The following is a 20,255-nucleotide window of genomic DNA, read 5'->3' as shown; positions in this document are numbered from 1 at the left end:
AATGTAGTTATTCTTTGCAAAATGGGAGACTGATAATGAAAACACAAATTAAATAACAATTATTTATGCCAAAATTCAGTGTTTCCCAAATGGAAACATGACAGTTCCTTCTGAGTCAGAGCTTGCTGTCTGTGTCGCTGGATGCAGTGTTTCCTCCTACATGCAAGTTTCTTCTTGTGGTCACATTCAGAAATGTATCTAATCCCATCCAGAAGCCCAGTTCAGGTACTGTTCTCCTGTGGTTCCACAGTCTGATCTTTTAATATAAGATAGCGAATTTCTGTTACAGTGAAGTATTGTGTGACTTCTGCCACTCCTACTATTGTCCACCACCTGCGGTTTCACAGAAGTAACATCGGTCACCATTAGCAAATCATGCCATTTGTGGAAAGAAGTGATTTATATTCTTCGTGTAATTCACGTTGTGTCTACCTTAGGCCACTGACAAGGTTTTGTTGGCAGAGGCTTCTCACGGAGGCATAACAAGTGCCAGCAGAAATTTTACTGCCAAGAGAGCTCCAAATCATCCTTACATATCCCTAGATGGAAGGCTAGAGGATATTATTTTTTGTCTTTGTGTCCTCCATAGTGCAGAAATGTAATTTAGTTATTATCCTTGCTGCCCATCTTGTTCCTGTGTTGTTTCTATCTGTTGCTCCTATAAAGCACATCATCCTAATGGCCAATGATAAATTATCTCTTTCAGAGACTATCTGATTTCAATATCTGCAGAGTTTAGCAAGCGATTTTATAAAACATGATTAATATTCTACAAAAGAAGTTGTTTAATCTTGGGGTCATTTAAAAGTTTGCAGTAGTAGGTTATCCTTGTTTTTAATCTAAATTTAGGATAGCTTTTTCAATTTAAAAACACCCAAAGACAAGGGCAACCTCTTTATTCTGAGCTTAAATATGTGTAAACTTATTCTTGCTCAGTGCATGTCTTTAGGTCTTGTTCTCTAGCATCTTCAGTAATTTCTCTCATTAGTAATGGAACTCCAGATTTTTTCTACTGTCAAACATTACCAAGTAGTGCTTATGAAAGAAGTTCTGGCCATATTGCATTTCATACAAACATCTGGAGTGATGCTATGTGGTACGGTATAGAAAGCAAAACATACGCTATCTGAGTAAATAACACTGAAGTTACCCTATTATGTCAGGATTGCTTAGCCTTTGCTATGTGACCTTGTTCCATGAGGCTGCTAGTATTTCATACTTGCAACACGTTTCCTAACTTCCAGAAGACTTTTATGTAAACTCACTAGAAATTCTATTATCTTTATAATATTTCGCCTACAAATTTTTGCCATGAAAGTTAGCTATCCCTAAAGAAATTCTTCCCCCTTAAATACTTCCTTACTAAGATCAGCTATTGAAGAACTACTTATTTCTCTCTGGTTTTCTTCCTGTCCCTCACAGGTGCACAGTTAATGAATTTTAACCACCGGGCAGTATTTTGCGAGTGCCAAAGTTTTGAAACATGATTGTATCAAACACTAAGAGGAGATGACATTTGCCATTCTGTAATCCTAGTTTAATCGCACCAGGATTCCTCTTAGTTGGAGGCACTTCATTAGCATTATGCAGTAGTTGGAAACCTGGTAGTGTCAGGCATCCTCTCTGAATTAGACATTGGTGCTATCCCCTCTGCCCTGACTTTGGGATTTCAATATGACCATCCAAAAAACCAAATCTTTCCGTAATCAAAAAAGAACCATTTACTCTTGGGGTGGGATGCAGGCCTTATTTTTTTCTATGCACTTCAGGTCTTATGTTTTTCTACTACTTCTTGTGGACATTTGTGGTGCTTTGCTATCCCTTGGAGTAGTGATTTATTATTTCAGATCCTAGCCAACACCTCTGTTTTCCTCTCACAATAATGGCAGAATTTTTATCTTGTGTAAAAAGCATAAGATAATCAGCATCTAATGAAACTATTTTCAATTCCCAGTTCACTTACTCTTGAAATAAAGTGTTCTTCATCTTTCATTCCAATAGTAATTAGGTCAGAAAGAGAGTTAGAAGGGATATCCTTGTATTGTTCCCTTACATAATGGTATCAGCCTAGTTTTTGTATAATTTCTCCAGATCATTTATAGAATTCTTGGATGAAAATGAACTTACTCAACATTTCTGAACGCATTCCACCAAATCCTATTTTCCAGTACCTAAGAATAGGTTCTGTAGCAACACTAAAGCCCTTCCCTGTATTTGTAGGTAGAATATAGCCCTCTTAATGCTGGTAGAGCATGGTATTGCATATAAATTACTTTCCTTTTTTGTAAAACAAGTTTGTTTTCAGTGTACTCATTTAAGAATTGCTGCCTCTCATCTAAAGAGATGTGCTTGTTTCATAACAAGGGAGCTGCTTGCGATTTAGCATGTAAAGTATTATCATTTATTTCTTCATTTTAAGTATGCATTTGCTTCCCTCCCCCTTTTTTTTTCCCCAACTTTCTTCATTACTAGGGTATGGAACACCTTTGTTATATCGCAGACTTGACATTTTTTCTTGTAATATAAAGGTACTGATATCTTTAATATTTAATATCTCCTAGAAGGTAGATCTTGAAATATTTTCCTAGTACTATTCAAGTACTAGTCCTGGATTTGGAGGGAGAATGGGGGCAGTGCTTATTACTATTGTTATATTATAGCTAGTTGTTATCTTCTGTTTGAGATCTGACTAACAGTTGGCTTGAAGTCCTTCTTTTCCTACAGAATCTGTTTGACCAGTTGTAGCTGACAGGATTTATTTTCGTCTTCAGATCTTAAGTTTTGCCTTGGTTTAATCTCTCCTTTTTCTGCCTGTAATTAAGAAAACGTCTTCTTTTTATGATAGCCACAAAGGTCTCTCATCTAATTCCCAGGGTTTTCCCCCACAATTGCCCCCTGCCTCCACAGCTTCCACCTGCACTTTTTGCAACTTGCCCAAAGACTAGAAAATGAGGAAGAGGGGAGAGAAGTCTGTACTTAAGTGGCAAGGTGGCTGCTCCTTGCCACCCCCTGAGGCACTTGCACGGCTTCCCTTCCCCTCACTCAATTCCTCCACTTTCCAAACCCATCCTAAATCATCTCAGCAAGAAGGAGTTTCTTCAAAGAATGTTTCAGATGACCTCAAAAATAGGCCATACTGTAACGGAGGGGTTTAAAACAAACAGACAAACGGTTCCTTACCCTTCTGATTCGGGGGGAAGGTTTACTCCTGGCTCCAGCCGGACATGTAGCTTAATTCTGGGAGCAGGACTTGGAAAACAGGATATACCAGTGAGATGCCAAAGAATTTAGTATCACTAGGAACAGGTCCATCCACCTTATATTTAATTATCATCCCCTCTTCTTTACTGTCAAATACTGCAGAAGAACACTGGCAGGTTACCTTCAAGAACTATCCCTGGTTTTATTGTTCTTTCAGTCTAGTTCCAGGATTCCCCCAGCATCCCAAATACAGTTGAACGCTCAGAAATTGAATGACCACTTTACAGATACCTAACCTGATCTTTTATTTTATTATAGCTTTTTTAATCATCCATTCCTTTGCAAAACTGGGCAACAAATACAACCCAGCTTTAAGAGCGGTTAGCAACTACTTACCATGAGTACACGCACTTAAATGTGTGTAACAAAAAAAGTAGGTTGTAGGGTAGGAATCAATAATTTCACGCCCAAACTAAATGACCTGAGAGGCAGAAGAAACAGTAAGTGATGACTTCTTGGTATTTTAAATCCTTAATTAGGCATATACTGAGAGTTAGGAGATGGTTCCTCTCGCTGGGATGTGAGGCATCTCAACCTATTAACTCTATAAATGAATGTTTAAAGGACATTAAAGGAGTTTTGCTAGTGCTTTCTTTCAACTGTTACCCAAATGAGCAAAGCAGGTTGAAGAATGTGTGAAGTGATTAATTACACTAATTAAAAACACTTTATTTACACTTACTCTATAATTTATCATTACTACTTCTGTCAGTTGATCGAAGGTGAGTGAAGTGTTGTTTATAATTGGTATGGGAGATAATTAAATGTTCATTTGAGCACGTTTTGGTCTATTTCCTTTGTCAATTAGAACTGGCATCGCAATAGATGACTGACCAAATGGAAATGTATAACAAAATAGTAGTGCTCCACTTTACTACTTACTTGGAGAATGAAATGTGCCCCGGTAAGCCAACTGACTTTAAATCTTAAGGAGAGAAAAAAATCCTTCTTCTTTCACTTGCATGATATTTTTGTTGGGAACTTTACATGAAAAACTAAGTAACAAGCATGCAATTATCTCATGGGGGCTGACTAGGTGTTATGTTTCTGTAGTTTGTAGTGTAATTATTTTAGCCAATTCAGAAGTAATTATTGCATAGATTTAGAATACTGAATTAATCATGCCCTTATCTTGTAATAATATAGTACTGTATGCAACTTGTCGTTATATGGTAATTAGTTTATAATTGAACAACTAGCAGATAATGTATTATTAAATACTTGTTCCACGATAAATTCCTCTCTGTAATGTAATATATTAGTCCTGTTTCATAATTCAGCCTTTTTTTGTTTGTTTTGAACATTGACCATACTATTGCTATAGTATCATCTTGAATTGTTACATACTATGGAGCTACAATTTGTGAAGTATTCCATGAGATACTGCAGTCTAAGGATTAGGAAACAGAAAGAACTTTTCAGATGTTTGACTGGCGGACACTAGGGATAGGCTGTCATTGATATCTCCACAGGGAACAATTTCTTTGGTTTCTTTTTGTGAGTTTCTCCTTTACAAGAATTCCACATTGATCTGGCTACTTAGCTTTGTGACCCAGCAATGGCGCTACAGTGTAAGATAGAAAAAATACAAAGTTCTCTGAGTTTGTAATGGAGTTAATCCACAGATTCCTACTACTTTAACTTGCTGTCCTGTAGGTAAAAATACATATCACAAATACTGATTGTACTTCAATCTTATAGGACTTTACATCATGTGTTTGTTTTTAAATCCTCACTCACGATGCAGTAATATTACAAATAGCAAAATTTAATAGGTTGTGGTTCTTTGTCCCCCATCTCTAATCAGGGTAAGGGTACTGGACCAGACTCTCAGCACTTAGAAAACTGCTTAACTTCTGACACTGGTAAGCTCCTTAGAGCCCAAGTTCCTGCTGGGTTTCTTATGAGAGATACTCTTCTGCTTATGACCACTATGGGATACGATTCGGGTGAGCTCTGCTACTTGCATGGTCACCAGACAAGGCCCTGCCCTCTGGGGGAAGGGAAGAAAACCTGTGATGACTCACCAGCTCTGATTCCCAACCAAGTTCCCTGGCTTTTCAACTACTGTAGGTGCTGATGCCTATGTTTTATAATCTCTCACTGGAAGCTCCACTCAGCATTAATGACTATTCATTGAATCAAAATTCAGTACTGTGCTGATGCACTTTGGTCTTTATTTCTTGCTTTTTTTCTTTTTTTTTTTAAATGTAATCCTTTCTCTGCTTGATTTGGCCATCATGCTGCCTGGGGCTGTGGATCACAGTGGGTAGCTGAGCACCCAGCTTCTCTTGGGGTTTGCTTCCAAGCAAGTGAGGAAAGGAGAGCTACGTGCTGTACTCTTGGAGTTTGGCAATGCCAGGGTGTGTTGAATCCCCTCTTGTCTCAGGAGCACTAGCAGAAAGAAACACGCTTTTAAAAGCTGGAGCAGTGGTGCTGAAGGAGTTGGTCTGCTAAACATTTCTAATAATAGAGCTACTCTTTTACCAGCATCGTATTTGTTAAAAATTGATTTTATACTGTACGTTCAGTTAGTACATTTTCTGTTAGCACGCACCACTTTAACACACTTAGAATATCTTAAAAACTGATTTGATTCCTACTGAAATTGTCAAGCATATTCCAGTGGATTTGAATATAGTAGCCTTAGCCCTTGGCAGTTTCTGAGCATACAAAAATGGACATTTTGTACCTTTCTTCAATGTATAAGTTGGATTGTTCTGATGAAATGTAGGTATAAAGTCAGTTGTACAAGTGAATATAAATTTTTATGCTGAGGAACAGGGTATTATTTGAAAGCAAAATACTCTTTTTTCACACAATGGAAAGCTTCTTTTATTTTAAGTATGCTGCAAAGTGTGGTTTGAAGAAAAGGAAATCTAAGGGATGACCTAAGTACAGAAATATGGTAAAATAATTATACTGGTGGAATTTTGTTGTTGTATTACCATTCTTTTTTTTTTTTTTTTTACTTACTTGTCTGTAATATCTTGTCTCTTCTGGCATAAGAAGTAGAAAAATTAGAAGTTTATGTGTATTTGTTCTATACTTGTAACTAATTTTTTGTTGCCTAAGCAAGCACTGGTAGAGCTAGAACAGTACATGCAGGTACTGAGAAGTATCCTAGTATTCTGCTGTTCTGAAACAGCCATATAAAGTATTTCTGCATGCAAACACTCACTGTTCAAGAATAATTTATTTAAAAAAAAAAATTCAAAATGAAAGTTTTAGGTTGTGACTTTTTTTTTTTCCCTTGATTGGTTTGGGTTTTTTTTTTTTTTACTCTGAATGATGGAAGAAGGAAGAGGAGGTGGTCTGAAGAGAGCAGAAACGACAGGCAAAAGATTTTATTTCCAAAGAAAATACTGCTCTTGAAAATAAAAGGACAAATGTTTTCTTATTTTCATTTTTTTCTCTATTTTTGACCCAGCCATGGATGATAGTAGTAACCTGGATTCTTTGTGTCATTTTGGTTTCCCGTAATCAACTGTTACTGTGATGTCCTTGAATTAATAATAATCTCATCATTTAAGACCACTCACTTCCTTGGTTTGGTTTTTAAATAGCTACACTGTGCCTTATTGCAGCATTGCACATTGTATTGTTATTCAGAAAGAAAAACAGCGGACCATGAAGAAACACTGCCAGTGCAATACCCTATCCCTCACAGGCGAGGGGCACAGGAATAGCCCCCGCTGTGCACGGTGGGGCTTATTCTGCAACCTTTCCCTCCCTCTTCCCTGACTCCCCCCTTGACAGAAGCAGGTAGATGTGGAAGGTCTCCTTCTACTATGGCTTGTGCTGGAGTTTGTAACTCACCAGTTTACATTTATGGCCATATGCAACGTACTAAATGCCGTGAATCAGCCTGTTGAGTGTAATGCCAGGCTATGCTTATTTTGTCAAATGCAATATGGCAGGAAGGTAGCAAGCGTGGGCTTCGGTGCTGCTCTCTTTAGTGATAGGACTCAGGGTAGGGCCGAGTCCTGCACTGCATCTGCTCCTCTTCCCTGTTTTGCTTGAAGTAGGTGTGCCAGGTACTCTCAGGTACTCCAAATCTCTTAAACTATTAAAGAGAAAAATAATAGTCATATAATAGCCAACATAACTGCCAGTAAGAGGGGTGGGTAATATAAACTAATTAAAAGGGCTTCACAAGAAGCCTGCCCCCTCCCCTCACTGTCTGAATGGGTGACTCCTTTCCCCTAACTCTGCCGTGCCTGCCAGCACCTGGGTCTCCAGACTGCAAAGGAAACTCCTGTTTCCCTTCTCTGATTCCTAGAAAAGTCCTCTGCTCTCCATCATCTCTGAGGTTTCATTGTGGGTTGGCTCCCTGATGTAGGCGTGTCCTTCATCCTCTTCTGTTCTCTTCTTGCCTGGTCTTCTCTGTGCTCCAGCAGCTTTCCCCAGCTTAAGTGCACTTTGTCTGTGTCCCAAGCAAGATGCACACCCTCTCCCTCTCCTTTGAGCTCGTTGCTGAGCCGGGTTACAGCAGCCAAGGTGAGGAAGGCGGGGAGCCTCGCACACTGCTCTGCTCGAGGTTAAGAGGAAGAGGAAGGTATTGTCTGGAGTACGTGTCCACCACACTGGAGACAAATTAAAGAGTTAATTACTATACCCTGCTCCAGCTTTTGAAGTTAGTCCACAGTGGCGTCTCTTGCAGTATGATGGCTCTGACTTAGTTTCCTGAATTTGCACTCATATCTGTACTATTTTAATACAGGAGGAAAGTGGCACTGACTGAATCCATGAAAATTTGGTACTATCCACTATGAATAATCCAACACTAATATTCTTTCATAAGGCAAATAGATTTTTTTTATGTAGCGGTGAAAAAACGTAGGGGGAAAAAGGTAGTTATATCTTCCCCATACCCCCAAGTAGAAACAAAATGTAGTACAAATTTTTAAAGCAATACTACAAATCCTTGGTATCTGCTAAACTAAACCTTATGAAGCTGGAAGTGTTTGTTTTCAAGCTTATTTTAAATTGAAGATTTGTAGTTAATTACGTAGCATTAAGGGAACAAATAAGACTGAATTGTTCTAGTAGTTAACTAGTTATTTCCAATGCCTAACTGAAAATAGAGAATTTCCAGCTGCCTTAACTCTTCTGAAAACAAATGAAAAATAGTTGTATGAACACTTTCTTATACCAACACAACAGTTTAAATTTTTGCCAAGAAGAAACAGTAGTTTGTTGTCAAGAGCCATCAGCATGTAGAAGTACACAAACAAACCACTTTCTTCTCTTCTGAGTGAGCTGCGGGCTCTTCAGAAGGTTTGGTTTTGCCTTCAGATTGAAATCTCAGGAATGTTAATGAGAAAAGCGATCCATCTTTTCCCTATCAGACAAGACAGGGCTGCTTGTAGTCCCTAAATCCTGAAAAAGGAACTTGTGTTTTTTCAAGATCATGCTGATTGATCTCTAATGTATCTTGTAGTTTGTACGCTTGGTTTAGACTTAGTTATTGACAGGTGAGCAGCCACAACTCTGTTCTATGTTTGCTTGAGAAATGCGGGCTTATTTAAAATTTAAATATCTATCCGGCTGTCTCTCTCACATGACTTTGTAATTACTTTATTGAAATGTATGTACGTTTTAATTGTTCATTACTGCTTGTTAAGGTACAAAATAAAAACTGCTATACAGTAGTTACTGAACTTAAAACCATGTGCTCCAAACTTTTTACTAAAAATTTTTTTCTACAGTTTGGATAAGTTTCTTAAAGTGCATGGAAGTGTTTAGGCTAAATGGTGCAGGGAACCCATGTATGCGTTTCTACCTGGCTATGTCAGTCCCGTAGTGAGCCATAGTAATATGAAAGGAACACTTGAAAGCCAGATGCAATGAAAATTTAAACATATTGAGTTCATAGCATGTGATAGTTTAATCATTATTTAAGCTTTAGAAATGTCACAGCATAATTACTTTCAGAATGACTGCAAACGCTTTCATGCACAAAAATTGCTTTCTTGCTGCAAGTTTTGCCCCTCCTGGGAAAGTTATGCTTTTGTGAATTTTCTGAACTTAATCATGTCACTTGATCACAGGCAAATTCTCAGTGAAAATTCAAAATCCAAAAGATTAAAATGAAGTCTACAGATATATTTTTAAACTAAGCCTGTATTTTCTTTATGCTCTTTAAAAAAAATCTGTGAAAATATTTCTTTCATTAAAGAACAAAATTTGCAACAAAACCAGTTAAATGGAAAAAGCTTAGTAAACCCTATTCGCAGAGTCAGGGAATGGAAAACTACCAAATGTTGGATTTATAAGCACCCATGCAGGATTAAATTCAGCTCTCCCATGCACGTGATACATTCTTAATAACCTCACAGCATACATGGAGCCCTGCCTCCTTCTGTACTTGTAAGGAAAATACAAGGACCAGAACTTCTTTCTGAATTTGTCCCATATCTGGAATATTCTGATGACTGCAATTGACTTTGCAGTATAAATTGTGTTGATATGTAAAATAGTGTCATAATCCCAGTCTACACTTAGATGCGAACACTTCCACTTCACATAGCCTACTATGATTTGTTTATAATGTGAGCGGTTTGGGTTGGATTTTGGAAAATTTCAGTTATAATGGTTCTGCCATTTCTGAGAAACAGGCTAGGGGAAAAAATACTCTCCATGTTAATTTGGGGGTGGGGTTGTTTGCACGTTTTCTAAGTGGAAATCTTTTTGGAGCAGCTGTACATCCTCGTAGCAAAGACTTAAAGGTCATAAAATTTGGCCTTTGTATCAGGAATGTGCTGGGAGTTATTTCTGGTGAAATTTATTGGAATTTTGCCATTGTGAGTCTTTTTAAAACTGAACTTTTCACACGTTCTGTAGGAGGAAAATCAACATAATCATTTCACATCCCGTAAGTTTGTGTCACCTTCTATGTTCTCATGAGCTTGTTAGTGCTAACCAGAAGATAAACCTGTGGAGCCGCTGAATACGCTGTAGATGATAGCTGTTGGGTTGAAGGAGGACTTCTTTGTAACTCATGCAGTGGCCAAGGCATAACCCTCTTCTTTTCTCTCCTCTTGTATTTCACTTGCTGGGCCCGGACACCATGGAAGAGTAAGCTAGTTTATTGAAAATTGAAGAGACTAAAATCAGTGAAGGCATAGGGAAGGATTAGGTGGGTATTATTTAATGTAGCTCTTCTTGTACGGAGACAGAATGAGTTCACCATTAAAAGCGGTTGTGGGAGGTCATGCCTAAACCACGCAACAGCATGGTGTAAGAGCCTTTCCCTGTCTGATACATGCTCTCAGGGCAAAAGTTGAGGAATTTGCTATGGGTACGTGATAAGCTAAATCACTTGTACATGAACCTAATGAATATTAGAACGTATTTTAGTCTCACAGAACAACTAAATAACTGTGGAAAGTGTCACTGTTCACGCTCCCGACATGCCCTTCGGTCTGGCAGCCCCAATTTAAGCTCTCTGCCTGCACTTGGCTCTCCTGCCACGCAGTGCTGCGATGGGGAAGATAAGATAGGCTGACAAAACAGTCATCAAAGATTCACCAAGATCAGGGTGAGTCCTACATGATGAGAGGAGCTATTAATATTTCAAAGGCTGCCATCCATCCCTACAGGCACCAAAGTTATTACATCACCGTGTGTACAGGACAGAGTGGCAGTAATCAATAGATCTAATGTGCTGGGGGCCCAGGGAGGGACAAGTTAGCATTCCCCATGCAGAACGACTGGATATAATTAAGTGAAATAAACAAGGCTTATCCTTAGAAAAAAAGAAAACTCATCAACTATTCTGAGCTGAAACCCAAGACTTCTTTATCAAATAGTACGGTTGGGTTTGTTTAGGCTTAGAATTTCTTCACTGGTCAAAACCATACGTTTTTTGCAAAGAAAGCAATGTGGTCTGTAGCTTGAACACAATAATAATGACTGAGTGGTAAAGAAACAATTTAATGTATGTGATTTTTATTACTGAAAGGCCAAACTGTGAAAAGCTGAAGCCACATACATCTGGTAATTTTGAGGCTCACTCAACTGATAATACAGGTATGCTCTTTCACTGAGACTTTCTGACTGCTCCCGAATCCTGTTCCTGCAGGGCCCAGCCTCCTCTCCCAGAGTGCGCTCCAACTCAATTCCAAACCTGAAGGGTCCTTCCAGTACTCGGCCAGCTACCACAGCAACCAGACCCTTGCCCTGGGCGAAACAGCAGCCGCCCAGCTTCCAGCCCGCAGCAGTCAGGCCAGAGGTGCCATCCAGAGCTACAGCCAGGTACGTGTCCTAAGCAGATGGGGTCTCTCACACCTGAAGTCATGTGGGGTAGCTCCCAGGAAACAGCTGTTTGGTGCCCGCCAGCACATGAATGTCTGCCTTTACTTTCTGTCTTGCTCAACGCATCTGCAGCGGGGTGGAGTTACCACCTTGATTTTTGCAAATCTAAAGTGGGTTGACTTGCATAGTAATAAAATAATCCTGATTAAAAAGGAGATTTACATGCCAGTTTTACTTACTCACTTGCATATACATTTTGGTGATAGCATGTTTAGGCATTTAAGTGTGAAAATTTGTGTGACTGTACTGATCAGGAGCCCTAACTAAGGTCTAGGACCTCCCTGCGTTGGTATCAGAAGCAGTAAGTGCCAGCAAACAAAAACAAAGCCAGGCTGACACCAGATGCGAAACCTGCTTGGGATACCATGCGTCACCTGATGCTGTGGCCTAATCCCAAGTGTAAGAATCATTTTTTGCCTTTTTTCCCCCCCATATCGTAAGACAAGCAACTTACCAGACAGCCCCCTGTACGTTTAAAACATTTTGAAAGATTGTTTCAGATACTCATGAAAACTTTATAAACCTCTTCCTGTCTAAACGATCCCTCCCGGCTCTGACACGTAACCCTCTCACCTTCTGTGCTTTTCACTGTGACATCAAAGGCTCTCACTGGGAAGTTAAGCTTCAGTTTAGATAAAAATTTCTAGAAGCGTTCATGCTTCTCTACGTAAACAAAGTCTGACTGGGTTTCGTTGGTCAGCTCAGGTTATTTTCTCTGTTTAGATGTTAACCGCCCCAGCAAAGCAGACCATCTCAGTGTGACACTGGGACACTTTATAATTCAGGGTTCTGTAGAAGTGAGTAGTATTTGAATTTCAAAGCCTTAAATTGCTAAGAGATTTCAAGTATTATATAGTGATTGCACAGCTTGTGGGATACCAAGAGACATACAATATTCTATTCTCTCAATTTGCTCAGAAAAGCTCCCTATCCTCTAAGACTGAAAAATTAAATAAAGCACAGTTAAATTTCATTTCAAATTGGGTAGGTACTTTTTTCCTTCTATAAAGGGTTTAAAATGAGCCTGCATAGTGGTAAGGCCTTAGGGTTTTTCTGTGTTTACCAAAGAGGACCTCCCTGATGTTGGGACTGGAGCCAACAGAAAAGCAGGATTCCAGCTAGAAAGAAAAAGGAGGCTATCATATCCAGTTGTAGCCTGGGCAGATATCATCAGGAGTTGTGCTTTGTGAAAAGCATCGTACCCTGGGGGTTAGCCTGAAAGGGTGTGATGCATTCTTCAAGGAGGCTAGGAAAAGTGAGATGATGGAAAAGAAACAGGTTATGAGAGCAACAGAGCAACAGAAACAAAAACAAAGAAGGAATGAGAGGGGAAGGAGAAAGACTCTTAAAAAAAAAAAAAAGTAGGAAGGGAAAGTGTGCAATTGTCTAGGGGTTAGAAATAGTGATATTCTTAATATAAATTTTATCATAGTGATAGAAAAGGATGAATTTATGGAGAGAGGAGAAAATTAATGATCTAGATTTCTTTCATTGAAATTACACTGAACAGCCATTGCTTAGATCTGAAAAGCTCTCATGAACCATCTACTTCACAGAGAACTGGTTACCTTCAGAAAGGTAACTAGAAGTTAGGAAGGCAACCTTTCCTATCTTTTTTTCTTGGTACGAGAGGGCAGAAAATAGGTTTTCCTCCTGTGTTCCTCCAGATTGTATGGTAGATGTTCCTGCAGGAAAATAACTCACAGAACATCATAATTCTTCACACCATCATCCTGCAAAGGATGCTTGACAACTTCAGGTCAATTAAAATATATCTTGAAAATATTAACAAACTGCCATATAAACTATGAATTAATACCATAAAAAGCATATAAAGGAGGTTTTAAGAGAGGTAAACAAGAAGAGGAAAAGTCAAAAGTTAAAATTAAAAAGTTCTGAATATGACCATTGCTGATTCCACAATTAAGGAGAAAAAAAGTCAATCCTTGGAATTGTTTTGCTATCCCTATTGTAATTAAAATAAGCCTCAGGAGTCAAAACTGCTCAGATTGTGATAATTTCCTTTGGTATTTGTGTGCAAGGAATATAGCACTCTCTGAACATGAATGATAGCCCAAACGCGTGGAAAACATATGTAAATAGTCCCAAGGCCAGCTGTGACAGCAAGAACAATTTCTGAAAATGCAATTGTATAAAAAAGAGAAACTAATTAGTTTTGGGACTTCCTGTATAGTGCTGCAAAGTGCAATCTAACATTTTTGTCAATTTGGAGGACTTCATTAGATCATAGAGTTTTTCCACTGCTTTGAGTACTTTAGAACACGAAACTTTTATCTCCTAAATGCTACTGGAATAGGATTTCTTAGCAACAACTGCTCCTCTGGCAGGGAATTACTCTGTTTCCCCACTGAAAACAGCTTTTCAAACTTGGTGTCCAGATCCTGATATATCCTGTATTAATCGATTAAGGTTATTTGTGAAGAGTCAGTAGTGGCTCTCATTACAAAAAGTAGCAGATTTTGCAGATGAGTTGCTCAAAAGTGAATCTTCTATTTGGACAACGTAATTTGTGAACAACTGATTGATTGGGTTTACTGTCATCTTGAGAATGGTCAGCTCACGTTGTAGATATCGTAGGAATATAAAGCATAGCATGTACTACAAATAGTGGTTTTCCACATGCTCTGCCATGTATTTGCAAGGGGAGGGGAAAGGAGGTGAAACTAGTTTACATTTCTGGGTGAGGACTGTTTTAGCTTCTGGTGATGCTGCGGTCTTTTCAGAGGCTGAGGCAGCAACAGAGGTAATTCCCAACTGCGTATTATCCTATGCTCCTGAAGCTTCTGGACTGAACAAGCTGGCACAGAATTTGAAAACCCTTAGAAACAAAAAGTAGATGGAAAAGAAAGGTGATGGCAAAAAAAAAAGCCTTGAAAAATTCTTTAACAGTTAATTTTCTAACTTGTCTCCTTTTTCATATAAAGAAGTCATAAGTTTGTCATTCATCAGACCACCACACCTCACTAGCCCTATTTAGAATGTTAGCAAATGAGTACAAGAATGTGCTCAGTTGTCAAGCAAAAACTGTATACTGGCCTTTTTCAGTTAGACTCATGGCCCTTCCCGCCATCAGTCATCTGTGCCACAAGGCGATAGGCTGCTTGATAATCTACCCAGACAAAATCTAAAATAAGGACTTCACTTCTGGTAGGATGTGGCAGATGATGATGGGTTTAAAATGGGATTCCAAATATGAACATGAGAATTTTTCTGTCATTAAAGGAAGCAGATGAAATCATAAGACAGATTACTCCTATTACGACACTCACAGAGAACAATTCACTAGCATAGCTTATGATAGAGAAGAACTGATCTGCATAATGCTGGTTTGATCCTACAATAGGAAATGATTGCAGCTTTCATTGCTGCTTTAAAACCAGAGATTGACCATCTTTGGACACTCTGAAAGGATCTCACACAATTCTGTTTGTGGATGTAGAGGACTATGATGGTATTACCTACCTTCATCTATACGTATGACCTTTGAGATTAGGATCAGGTAGGCTGACAAGTTTTCCTAATAGTGTTGGGGTGTATTTTGCAAATATAGTATAGCCATGACCTTTGTGATAAAATCAGGAGAAACAGATGGAATAGGCCACATTTGAGTGATCCAGAGGTATAGTCTGGCATCTATTACCGTATAAGTGCATTGGAACATAGGTAGCATCTTCCTAGTTAGGTCAGGAACTTATAAATGACAGCAAAGCAGTCCTGCAGAAGAAAGACCTTTCCGCAGATGCTGCCCAAGGACTGAAATCTGCATCCCGAAGACTTAGACAATGTTCCTCTTCTGCCTTTTGTAGAAGAGTGTTGATAGAGGCATTGGACCAGAGCAGAGTGATACCTCGAGTGAAGCCATAAGGAAGGTTCTTTGGGCTGACAGAAAAAAAATAGCCCTCAATAGACTGGCAAGTCTTGCAGTCACTGAAAGGGCACAGAGCATCGCCGAGATTGTGAAACAGAGCTGGACCCTTAAAAGACCACCCGTGTCTCTCAAAAACAGGATGGTCAAGTTTGCTGCCTAAAGCTAGCAACACCCACCAATATTCAAGAAGCCAAAACAGCCTGGAGGGATGTCTTCCACACAACTTGAACGTTCAGTTGGAAAATCCTCCCTAGAATCAAGAGAAAGGGTCTTCTCATGGGCAACAGTGTGCTGCATATGACTATGTTCTTATTCATCAGATATGACCTTGTTTGAGATTTTAAGGGCCAAGCGATCCCTGAAAGTTCCAGAGAGCAAAACAAGCTGAAAACTGGTGCTGGCATTTAATGCTAAACTAAAAATGCTTGTGAATACAAGTTCATCCAGACCTAAGATGGGCATGCAGACTTACTCAAATGTAGCATAACTTTTCAGTTTCTTCTGTTATCTGTCAGGGAAGTATAGAGGACATTGAGCGCAAATTGTCATTTCTTAAGGGTAACTGGTACCATGATTCAAATTTTCCAGCGTCTTCCTGGAAATTGTATCATTATGTCATTCCCAAGAAATGACTTATGAAGCCTTTTCTGTTCTTAGTTCTGTTTCTAAGACTCAGGCGGTTGCATTGACAGAAGTTCTGTTCCTTGGCACCTGTGAATTATGAAGCATAGCTGCACAAAACCTACCAGGTTTTGGTTTTGTGTTTTGGCACGCCTAAGAAGAAAATAGTTTGAAGGGATTTTAGATGATATACCAAACAGATCTGCTGCACCTGCTAACATATTCATAACGGTCATCTTGTTCTCTGAGACTTCTGCTATTCAGGTTTTGCCGGTCTTACACACCGTTTTTCCCTCTGGGAGCAATCTCCAAGAATCAACATGCTGCTGTTTCAGTAATTAGCAGCTGACCCCAAAGTTTTGCTTAAGCTGTCGAGCCATCTAGGATTTTCTAATTCCTTATCCATGAAAAATTTTTGGCAGAATAAATAGTTCAACACAGTTATTTGCCACTCTCAATTCTACTTCGTAAAACAGAAGTCTTGCATTACAGTCTTTCATTTAATTTTTTTCAGTTAAAGTCCTGATTTAAATTTCCAGTTGGAATTGTAAAAAAAAAAAAAAAAGCTGATGTCCTGAAATTTAGTGCATTAAATGCATGAATTATGGCAGGCAAACAACAGTGAGACTGTTCTCTAGTCTACTATAACCTAACTGGACACCTTCAATAATTTTCTGTATAGAGCTCTGCAGATCTCGTTTTGTCCGTATCAGAAGAAAATGATCTTTCTAATAAGATTAAATGGGAAAGAAAATATTTTCATAGCTGTATTAATGTTCTCGTGTTTTTTCACACATTTCTGCGGTTAAAAAGAATATATCAAAATCCATATATTTAATCCAAATAAGCAAATCAGGCTCCTTTTCTTTGGGATACCAGAAAAATTAGATCTCTGAGTCTTAGAATAGATATTTATAGGGCTGTAGTAAGAAAGTCCTTGATTTTTGTTCACATCTATGAAATAGATTGATGCAGAAGGATATAACAACTGGGAAGCTCTCAATTTATTAGTTTAAACACAGTTTCATTATCAGGTTGACAACAATAATGGATAAATGGAAAAATAAGGGAAAAATACCATTGTATTTCATTCTTCCATATGAAGTACAATGTCACATTGCAGGATGAACGATGACATGTCTGTATGGTTGTCTTAAGCAACAGACAGGGAGAAACACAGGGAGAAACTGAAACACATTTTGCCTCTGGAAACACGAGTGGAGAACGTGACTGTACACTTGGCCCGTTGAAAAAACCTAAGAACCTCACAGTAAATTTAAGACAGGTCTGAGATTAGTCACATCCTAGAAAATACTGCATGCTAATGTTCTCATTGCAATCTGTTCATCCAAAAGTTCTCTCCTTCACCCAGAGCAAATGCTTAGCTTTTTAGGAAGCTAAAAACTGCGTTTTTAATTAAGCGTTTAATTCTTGTGTCCCGCCACTACACCTTCTTCCCTATAACAGACAATCGTGAAGTGGGATTTTGGGGCGTTTTGAATTAGTACTTGCAGAACGCCTGCAGCTTTATAGAGATTTATTAGAATATGGGATAATATTGGTTTACTTGAAATTAATTACTCTAAATCCTTGACACATCAAGCAGTGTAGAAGTAGATTAGAAATTTTGTATACATGATGACAGTGCTTAACTAAAATCCTTGTGATCAATGACAAACCGTCTAAGTTACCAGTGCATTAGCAGTGTGTTGCAGAAGACACTGGTAACATCGAAGAAGACTGTATTTTGGAACAATGTTGAATACTACAAAATGCATTATTATGCCACTTAACAGTCCAAAAAGTAAAATTATTAACAAATATCAACTGATAACGTAGCTGGTTCAAACAACCTTTTGTCGTGTGCAAAACTTGCTCTTTCCACGTTGTCTTTAATCTTGCCAGCCTGTTTTTGTTTTATAAAAGTTGTTACCATACAGTTTAAACCTGGAAAATGAAACGGTACTCCTGTCAAATACACTATTGGACAGTCAGTTGCAGATTAGCCCTTCTTTCCAATTTAAAGCAGAGACGGTAAGTAGCTCAGCATGAAAGCAGCTTTTAAAAGTTCACTGATGTTCCCAGAGTTTGCCTTCCTGGTTCTCGTTCGGAGTCTTTCAAATGAGCAACTTGAGCTTGTTGGCCATTTATGAAAACGTCAAGGCTCGTACTTGATGCTGCGGTGTTTGTAACTCGCAGCTGCAATCAGCACAGTCCAACTCAACAGCGAGCAGGCTGCTTACGTCTGTGATCCCCTGCCCGCCCGGGACTTACCATACAGCACAGCTGGAGGGAACAGTTTACATTACATTTATCTATAAGGCCGTTGCTCTTCGGGGCGCAAAACCTCCCAAAGCCAGTGAGGTTTGGGTCTGGCAGTGCTCCCTTGAGACGCCTGAACGCTGCGAGCTTCCATGCTACTAACAACTGTGAGCAAAGCACCAGGAGCAGCTCCTCCAAAGCCTTGCTCCTTGTCCCTGTCTAGAAAAATACATATTCTTCCCCCAGATGCAAAGCATTTAAGATGAGGGGCGGGGCTCCAAAAGTAAAAAAAGAAAAGGACAGAAAAATTTCCAGTGGGCATGCATAGAAAGAAGTACACGTTTCTGGCATTTTGAACCTCATTTATTCCTTGCTCCGATTAGTTGTTTTATCCTGTCCTCAGTTCCTGACCAAATCCTTTATTGGGTATCCCAGTGAAAATAAATCAAGTTTCATACCAGGAACGTGGTGCTTTTGTTTACTTGTTTTTTTTTTTCCCTGTAGGATGCTACTAAAAAACCACGTTGCTATTTAAATGTGAAACAATGCTGCTGTCGGCATTCACCACACCTCTTTGAATTGAGTCACAAAATTCAATTATTCACATTTTAAAGGCTTTTCTCGCTAAGGAAATCAGTAGCCGAGAGGTGTGTGTGTTTGGGCGAAGCACTGGGCAGACTGATTCAAACTGCACTGTCAACTCCCAGGATCTGGAGCGCTTTCTGAGGTTTCAAGTAAATCCCCTGCATAACCAGAAAAAAAAAAGTATCTGAAACAAGAGTGCGTCTTCCGACAGAGCGCTGAGCTCTCGCTCACCGCGGGGTGCAGTTGTTAGAGGATTTTAATGTTACCAGATTCACAGATGATCTCTCGAGCCGAAGATCCCCGATAAAAACGGGCATGCCATGCCGCCTGTGTGCAAGGGCGAGCTCGATCCTTTCCTGCTCCAGAAGCGGCTCAGGCGCATAACTGAAATTTCTAATAGGCAGCATCTGCCGAGGATTTTCGCTCGCTCCCTCCTCCTCCCCAGTTACCGGGCTTACGGGGAACTTGGCGCTGCCCTGCCCGCGGCTGGCGGGCCCCGAGCCCGGCGGGGGGGAGGCGGCCGGCGGGGCGGTGCGCTCCTTCCCTCCCGATGGAGATTCCCCGCTGGATGCGGCCCGGGGGAGGGCCCGGCCCCGGCGGCTCCTCCCGTCCCCTCCTTCCCCTTGGTGCCGCGTAAATAAATCAGAGGCGACCGCCTGCCGTGCTGCCGCGCCGGCGGCGGGGCTCGGCCGGAGGCGACCCCAGCTTCCCACGCGGCGCGGGTGAGGCTTTCCCCCTCCGCTTCTTCGCGCGAGGACGGGGCTGAGGCGCGAGTCGCGATTCTGTCGCCGAAGGGGCCGGTCGCGCCCTGTCGCGCCGCCGGCAGCAGCGAAACGCGGGGGCGGTGTCAGTCCGGCGCGGTGCCCCTCCCGGTACGGACACCGATCGCTTTTCTATGAGGAAAGTGACCCGATTAAAGTCCTTTCCGTGGCTTCAACTGCTCTTTTCTAATGTATGCAGAATAAAAGTTTGGGGGGCCGGGGGTGGTATGTATTTATTTAAACGCGGGCTAATCTATGCCTGGATGAAGGGTAGGTTTGTGAGCGCGTTTCAGAGCAGGAGACCCCGGAGCAGCCTGCCCTACAGCCGGGTGCCGACTTCAGCCGCGACGAGGAGTTTTTACGCCGCTCAGCCCGAGCCGCGGCCGGTTTTCCCTCAAAGGCTGGAAACGCTTTAGCAGATTAACGGGTCCCTTAATCCCGAGGCCGCTGGGTGCCGGCCTGGTTTAAGGTCAAAGAGGGGGCTGCGTGCGGCTGGGAGGGTCCTCCGGTGAGCGAGCCCCCTCGCCTAGCCCCGAGCAGGGCCGGGGGAGCCGGGC

General features: G+C 40.4%; 1 protein-coding gene across 4 annotated transcripts in view; it reads left to right on the top strand.

Moving 5' to 3' along the window:
• Positions 1 to 20,255, top strand: part of CTNND2 (catenin delta 2) — a 698,912-nt gene that overhangs the window by 378,160 nt on the left and 300,497 nt on the right. For all 4 annotated transcript variants that reach the window (XM_076330343.1, XM_076330344.1, XM_076330346.1 and 1 more), the window contains one exon: positions 11,348 to 11,520. In XM_076330343.1, coding sequence (XP_076186458.1) covers positions 11,348 to 11,520 — 173 coding nt within the window. The remainder of the gene's footprint in view (positions 1 to 11,347; positions 11,521 to 20,255) is intronic.

Source organism: Aptenodytes patagonicus, chromosome 2, assembly GCF_965638725.1.
Source record: "Aptenodytes patagonicus chromosome 2, bAptPat1.pri.cur, whole genome shotgun sequence".
NCBI classification, from domain to species: domain Eukaryota; kingdom Metazoa; phylum Chordata; class Aves; order Sphenisciformes; family Spheniscidae; genus Aptenodytes; species Aptenodytes patagonicus.
The sequence above is the reverse complement of the archived record's forward strand: the minus strand, read 5'-3'. Positions and strand labels throughout refer to the sequence as shown.